Raw genomic sequence first — 7,195 nt, forward strand, 5'->3', positions numbered from 1 at the left:
ACAAAACATCTCTTATACATATATTTCCCCCTTTTAATTCTATCTATAAATAATAATAGTGGGTAGTATCTAATGATTTATGAGTTACAAATTAGATTCGTTTGTCGTTTACCTCTCAAATTTCAGTTACAGGAAAGTAATACGCGGCAGCCGCGGAAGCGGGAAACGGGAAGTGAAAACAGATGAGGGGGAAAAAAATAGAGAAATTTGAAGGTGAATCTTAGGTTATTCCAGTGGACACTTTTCCTCCAACCCAGCCGTCCCGTTTCTCTTTTCTATTTTTGAGCACTTACTGGTATATTTACCTAGGAACCATGCATGGGGTGGCTGAATTACTCCTATCTGAAAAACCAAACGCAGAGGAAGTAAATCAAGACAAACCTTTGCCCGGCAGCCATTTTCTTCAATACGTTTTTTACCTTTCGAAAAAATTTCCCATGGACGTTACGCGAAGGAGACGTAATAGAGTCGAGCAAAGCTGAATTTCATATGGAAATTTTAGGCCGTAAGAAAAACGAAGACGACAAATGTACAGTACCAAGAGTATGTATGATATCTAATGAAATTTCTCTCTTTTAGGAGCAAAATTAAAAAGGAACTAAAGCATGTCCTTGATTCGAATTTTCTACTTTTGTTCTTTTTATTCGTTAGCTTGAACTGTACATGTACTCTGTGGATACTGTGATATGAAGGGCATATGAGATATGTGTGGGGAAAAGGGTTACGGGGAATAAGGTAGAGCATAGAATAAAAGCTAGGTTCAAAAACTTGCCATGTTTGATAGGTAAATGGATGGATTGGGATTCTGTATAGGGTGCTTGAAATAGAGGGGAAGGAGGTAAGAGCTAAGTAAGTGGGACATATTCTCATAATGTACGATGGTAAAATCCTTCAGGCAACAAAGCGGCACCGAAACAAAAAAGACAAAAGACGACATAATGTAGTGGGTGATAGAGCAGCAAAAGCAGGGGCTCCAGGAACTGCGTTGAAAAGTCTAGAACGCAAAAATAAGTTGAAAGGTATGTATATATATGTGTGTGTATGTGAGTGCGTGCGAATGGCATGGTATTTATTTCTTTCCACCGAGCCCGAAGAAATGATATTTTTTAGTTCTGTTTCTTGTGGTTTTTTTTGAGAAGACGACGGAAGAACTTAACAGTCCAGTAAAAGCTCCCTCCACCCCTTCTATGCGACAAATCCTTTAATTCCATCCATAGTAAGAAAAGAGGGAGACAAGAATTTCACCAAGCCCTTTCAACACACGTATATGAACTCCATCAACCACGCCTGGTGTGTTTCTTCCGACATGAATTTTATGTAAAATGTCGGAAAGATAAGAAAAGAAGCATATGGAATGAAATAAGAGAATTTGGACAAAAGGGGGATGAAATAGTGGTAGAAGGAAAAAAGTGGAAAGAAAATTCAACGCCTCTGCTTTGGAGCCCATAACTGCAGAAGAGCACATAAAGAAACCAGAAGGAACAGAAAAAGCACAGAAGCGAATAACAAAATAGTATAACTCTGTTCAAGGAAAGGGAAGGGAAAAAAAAATCCGCAAGAAAGGGTCTGAGGAAGGAAAAAATCATACACGGCACAGGTGAAAATTAAGTATCTGATAGACAAGGGGAGAGAATATATTGCACTCCTGATTCAGCAGGGGATCGGAAAGCTTGATAAAGACAAAAGGTTGAAAAGAAGAATCGTAGCATTTGATCCCAGTCTCAGCCATCGGTTTGAGCATATTTATGTGCAGTCATATGCAGAAAGTTTAGATCCGTCTCCTTTGTCAAATCGGCTCGATTAGAGTGAGTGATAGGGGCTTTTTAAGGGCAGCAGCGCAGCAGCGCACTACACATCGACCCAGAAAACGCAGATGCGAGGAAAATAGTTGCGTCGATTTGAGGGCTACGTAGACCATGCACGCACCATCACCTAGCTCAGAGATCACAGCCGCGCCTTCTTCTTACGGAAGATAGAAGACGGAAAAGAACGAAGAGATTAATAACCCAGTATGGGCACGGAGAAATCCGGGTATTGTTTCTTGCTGACGATTGAGTTATATTTGTCTTTCTTTAGTCAGGATGAGGCCACATGCTCACAAACTCGGCTTGCCACTAGCCTAATAAAATGCCTGGATTTGATTTCGGGCTGGCGATACCTCTCTTCCTCTCTATTTCCGCACAGAACGGGGTACGACTCGTGCGAAGATGGATAAAAGAATAAAGAAGCAAGCAAAACTTGCTAGTGTCTAAAACTGACGGGGTATCTTGGATCGAAGGGGGTGATTCTAACGAGGCGTAATACGTAAATCTCGTTTCGCAACCACTCAATAACGATAAGAACACGTCGCTCAAGAAACGAATGACTAAAGTAATGCGTTGCAGTCGACTTTCGCGGTGGGGAGTGTGTTTGATTTGGAGGTACAGACTCCACATGATTAAGAAGATTAAGGGTGTATTATAGGCGATAATAAAGGTTATGCTAACGCTGCTGATCGAGGGTCGTAATGCGTAATAGTATCATGAATGGATCGAAGATGAATTCGAGGTATGAGTCGCTATGTCCTCAACCTGGTCGTCGAGACCAAGGGAACAGCCAATTGTTTATTTTGAGAGTGGGTGGGGGAAGAACGGAAATAAGAGGTGGGAAACGCATTTCAACATCCCCCCGGGTTTAACTGATCACTTCTGTGGTTTCTTGCCTTTCCCGACACCACTGGTCGATGTAACCTCCGTCTTAGCGGACATCGTCCGTGTGAGATCACCGATATAGTCCTGTAGGAATCTATTCTCATTTTCTAGTTTGTCGTGGTCTGACTTGACCTCATCAATGCGCTCTGCGAGGGCTTGCAGAGATGACTGCAAGGTATTTGCTTGCCTGCACGGACGCGTCGGGTTAGCTTCATATACAGAAAGACATGGGACATGTCAACTTTGTCAAAGGTGGTGAAAAAACAACATATGGCACTATAGCCAACCGGAAAGAGTTTTATATCACGTAAGAGAAGAGTCCTTTGTTGATCGATTGTACTTTTTGCGCGAAACTCACTTTTGTAAGGCTTCTCTTGCTTCTCTACTGAGTTTCTCAACATCTGCCGAGTTCCTTCTCGGACTCATGGCACGAGCGTCGTCCGGGGGGAATTCCTCCTTCTCGATCTCGATTTCAGGATGGTCGCGGGGGACAAGAATGGAGGCACTGGGTTTCCGACTCGCCAGGCGGGGACGGTCAGCCCTGGATTTTCGATCATGTTCAGTATCCGATATTGAGGATGACGAAGACGAAAGAGCCGAGACATGCACGCTGTTGATATTCTCGTTTGGAGATGGCATTGCCGGCACTGGATCTGATCTATTGTCCACACCAGGTCCAACAGCCATTCTGCGATACTATGGATCCCAAATCGCCAAGTGAAAATATTAAGTTGAAAAAAGAAAGCTGAAAAGAAAAATGACGAGGTGCCAGCTCTCAAATATCACACAGATGGCAATAGATCTCGAGGTTGGCCACGACGGATGAAGAAAAGAAGCTGTTCGAGAGGACAGTAAACACACAAGCTAGTGAGAGACCGCCAACAGCTATGATAAAGAAATCAATCCACGAGGCGGCTATAAATCGAGAAGCTGCTTTTTTATTTCGGGAATGGATAAATGATCCGCAGAGAGAAAGGGAAAATTTGGGGAGAACGGAAATGGCGGGCGAAAAGTTGTCAGGGCCCTACGAGTCGAGTGGGTGAAGTGGTATAGAGCCCTTTTGGGTGGGGGGTGATGATGTATCAAGGAGACAAAGGGGGGAAACGTGTGAGAGATGAGGGAAATATAAGGTGAGAAAAGTAGAGTCTAGCAAAACCGATGTATAGCGAAGAAACCAGTCGATCACCTTGTAAGGCGCTGAGGGAGGAACAGCGGCAGGGGAGACAAAAAGTCAGGAGAGGTGTGAGCGTTCGCTGGTTGAGAGAGAGAAAAACACCTGGCAGCGGCGGCAACGAGGAGAAAGACGGTGAGGCAAAATGAAGCCAACAGCGCTGATTAATGGAGACAGAAAGACAATACTGGACGCTATCTCTCATCGACGTCGCTGACCGTGGAGTGCTGGGAAGGCCCTCTTGTCGCCGTTTGCCAGGCAGTCTCCGTCTCTGGCTTTTCGGTCCTTTTAACAGGCTGTAGCGCTGGGGTGAGCGAAGGCTTGACTCTTCTCCTGGCGGTGGAGCAGTGGATGGGGAGAGTAGCCGGGGATGTTGGGCAAGGGTGGAAGGTTAACGCTGGTAGTGGAGTGGTAGCGCTGGTAGCATTGGTGCTGTGCTGGAGGTGGAGGTTGGCCCGTATTATTGGTGCGGTCACGTAACCGGGACGGAGAACGTTACATACAAGGCAGTCAGCCGATGAGGCGCTGTGTCCTACTATTTGCTGGGTTTGCCAGGCCCGGTATGATAGCCTGACCCGCTTACCAAACCAGTACGCGACCACTCCTGTATTGGCTTATGTATTGCTGTAACGAGCAGTAAGCGGCCGATCACTAGGATGGATGCAGCATGCTAATGAAGATGGATTCCACAGTTCCAAGGTTAATCATTTCGCTCACCCCCAGGGGGGTGTAACTTGTGATGCTGTTGGTATTTTATCTTATTCTGCTTCGTCTTTGGCTTACGATCACGAAGGCTAGCGCAGAAAAAAACAAAATGCAAAATATCGTCATAATTACGAAACGAAAAAAGATCAAAATAATCGCTTTTAACTTAACAGAGACATTTTAACTTAATGTACAGATGTACTCTTGGAGCATTTGAGCAGTCCCTTTACCTTGACTTCTGTCCTATAACTCCTATTACCACCCATCAGATTATTTGCCGAAGGATGGCTACCGCTCCATAAAATAACCCACCCCACAAAAAATTACACCAGTGGAAGAAGAATGGCCAATGAGGCTTTTATTAGAGCTTCCGTTTTGGAAGTAATAGCCACAGTGGGGGTTGGGCGATATTACATACAGTACCTCCGCAAACTCATTAGTGTACACAATATAATATTCTGTACACGACATACCGTTCTTACAGTCAGCGTACGGAGTACAGGACAGTGGAAAGCTGCTGGATTCCCAGCTGTGTTGAACTTATCGTGGGTCAATGATTCATCATCAACGTCATGTACTCCAGCTCTACCTGTACAGTGCAGGAAGGAATGGCATTTGGAGGGCAACTCACTTCCTTATTCCCCATTCAAATATCCTAGCAGATGAAATCCAAAGCCAGAAGTCAGTGAGTAAATCCGTTCACTACGTGAAATTAAGAAAGAATGATGTCTAACTTACTATGTATATGGCACGCTTCCGAAGTAAGACTTGGGGAGTTTGACCCTCCAGGTCGATGTGAAAGTAAACAGATGCCCTTCTTATATTATGCAACTTTCTGGTTTAACTACACATTTTTAAACGGAAAGAAGATAGTTGGGAATAATGAGATGTATTAGACTCTGCCGCCATGAGTTAAACAATCAAACTGACCATCAAGGCTTGAAGCCACCACGCGACGCTTTCCGTCCCACACCTCAATTACTTGAAACCTTGCACAGATTAATAGTGGAATGCGCAACCACCCTCCCCCCCTCCCCCCGACCTGATAACACGCTGTCCTACAAGATCTACAAAAATAGACTGGGAACTGACACCGACTGGAGGGGTGTACTATGGTACCTGCGCAACTAGGATACAAAACCCCTTACATACCGGGGTTACAAAGTAGAAGACGACAAGGGGTACAGCTTCGGGATTCCGATGCAGGAGCGGGAGCAAGTACAAGAGCAAAGTGGCTCGCCGCCCGTATTTGGAGGTTGAAGATGTATGCTGGGTTTCGTCTGACCAATCTTCCATGGACAAGGCAATGTTGACGGGGCTCCGGGCGCTGAGCTTCCAAGGGTGAATCTGGATTTTGACAGATGCAGCTGTACCCCTTTCCAGATAGCATCCTGACACTGAATAAACTCACAATTCTAGGAGTAAATAATTCAATCGATTAATAAATAAAAACATCAATGGCAGCAGTGTGTTAGAATAATATATCACAATCTACTTTAATCTTCTTGAACTGGTCTCTCTGGCGGATTCATTTATCCACATTGAATAGTATTTATATCATTCTTCTATAGGTTTAGCCCATTTGCCCATATTACAACAGTAAATTATCCATCAGCACCTCAGAGTTGCTCTATAACTATATTATGAAAGATTGTTATAATCAGTTAACTTCAGAGCAAAGAACAGGTTATCGCATTCTATATTATCCTCAGGTGATCCGGGGACCGTCGAATGGATAGTACTGTAGCCAACAGGAAATACAGAGATCCAAAACCTAACCGTGCAGGCAGCGCATCGATGTCTAAAAAAACTATCGTTCCATCATCATATGGTATGTATACAAGTAATTTGCAATTCTAATCATTTTCATGTTGGCAGCTCTGCAGGTGTTGTCCACAGATACCACGTGAGTCAGACTCCCCTTCCCAGGTACTATTTCATGTAACCTTAAAGTTAAAATACCTACCATGCAGTGCGCAACCATAACGAAAGATTATTCCGAAACTTTGTGGAAACTTCGAAATTAGCACTTAGTGTTTGCAACGGCCATGACGTTACAGTCCGTATTATTATTAGAATAATTTATTTTGTGAGTGGAGGTATCCAGTTCAATAGCTCTTATTATTAGAAATAGAGGCGATGATATATTTTCCCGGTCAATAATCAATAACAAAATACCGTACCCGAAAGTTGAATAGATCAATTTAGTTGTTCGAAAGCAACTCGTCTGACGGATTCAAATAATATCTATTATTACTGAACTTTGGAAAATATGACTCATCTTTGATCGTTTTGGTCGTTTTCTCCCTCTTTTATTTTCCGATATAAAAAATGGAGGGCGGAATATTCTTCGTGCCTTAACTTTATGATGAGTTTAGCCACAGCGGTCCGTGTTTGCATTAAGTTGCTATTATGCTCTCCGCAAATACTGAGTTCAGGCCCCAACCTAAAACAGAATGCGAGTTGGATAAAAAGGAGGATGGTGGAGTAGTTTCTGATTGGCCAATCTTATGGCAAACTGTGCGTCTGCAATACAGTAATCCGCTTAACTTCGTCCTCTCACCAATATCATTCGTATGAAAGGCACCATTTTGGCCACATAGGGTCTCCTCACCCAGCCTATATGCGC

At 43.8% G+C, this 7,195-nt stretch overlaps 2 protein-coding genes across 2 annotated transcripts; both read right to left on the reverse strand.

Annotated features, from left to right (window-relative positions):
• Window positions 1-2,681: 2,681 nt before the first annotated feature.
• Window positions 2,682-3,377, reverse strand: HCAG_04528 (conserved hypothetical protein; the record flags this gene model as incomplete). Its single annotated transcript, XM_001540638.1, has 2 exons — window positions 2,682-2,877; window positions 3,049-3,377. 2 exons carry the CDS (start codon window positions 3,375-3,377, stop codon window positions 2,682-2,684), a joined length of 525 nt encoding a protein of 174 aa, XP_001540688.1.
• A 678-nt stretch (window positions 3,378-4,055) lies between these two features.
• HCAG_04529 (predicted protein) lies at window positions 4,056-5,956 on the reverse strand (the record flags this gene model as incomplete). The annotated part of the gene is made up of 6 exons (XM_001540639.1): window positions 4,056-4,157; window positions 4,445-4,465; window positions 4,761-4,818; window positions 4,985-5,024; window positions 5,497-5,547; window positions 5,719-5,956. 6 exons carry the CDS (start codon window positions 5,954-5,956, stop codon window positions 4,056-4,058), a joined length of 510 nt encoding a protein of 169 aa, XP_001540689.1.
• Between the last annotated feature and the right edge of the window lie 1,239 nt (window positions 5,957-7,195).

The sequence above is a fragment of the Histoplasma capsulatum genome, genomic scaffold (assembly GCF_000149585.1).
Source record: "Histoplasma capsulatum NAm1 scaffold_4 genomic scaffold, whole genome shotgun sequence".
NCBI classification, from domain to species: Eukaryota; Fungi; Ascomycota; class Eurotiomycetes; order Onygenales; family Ajellomycetaceae; genus Histoplasma; species Histoplasma mississippiense.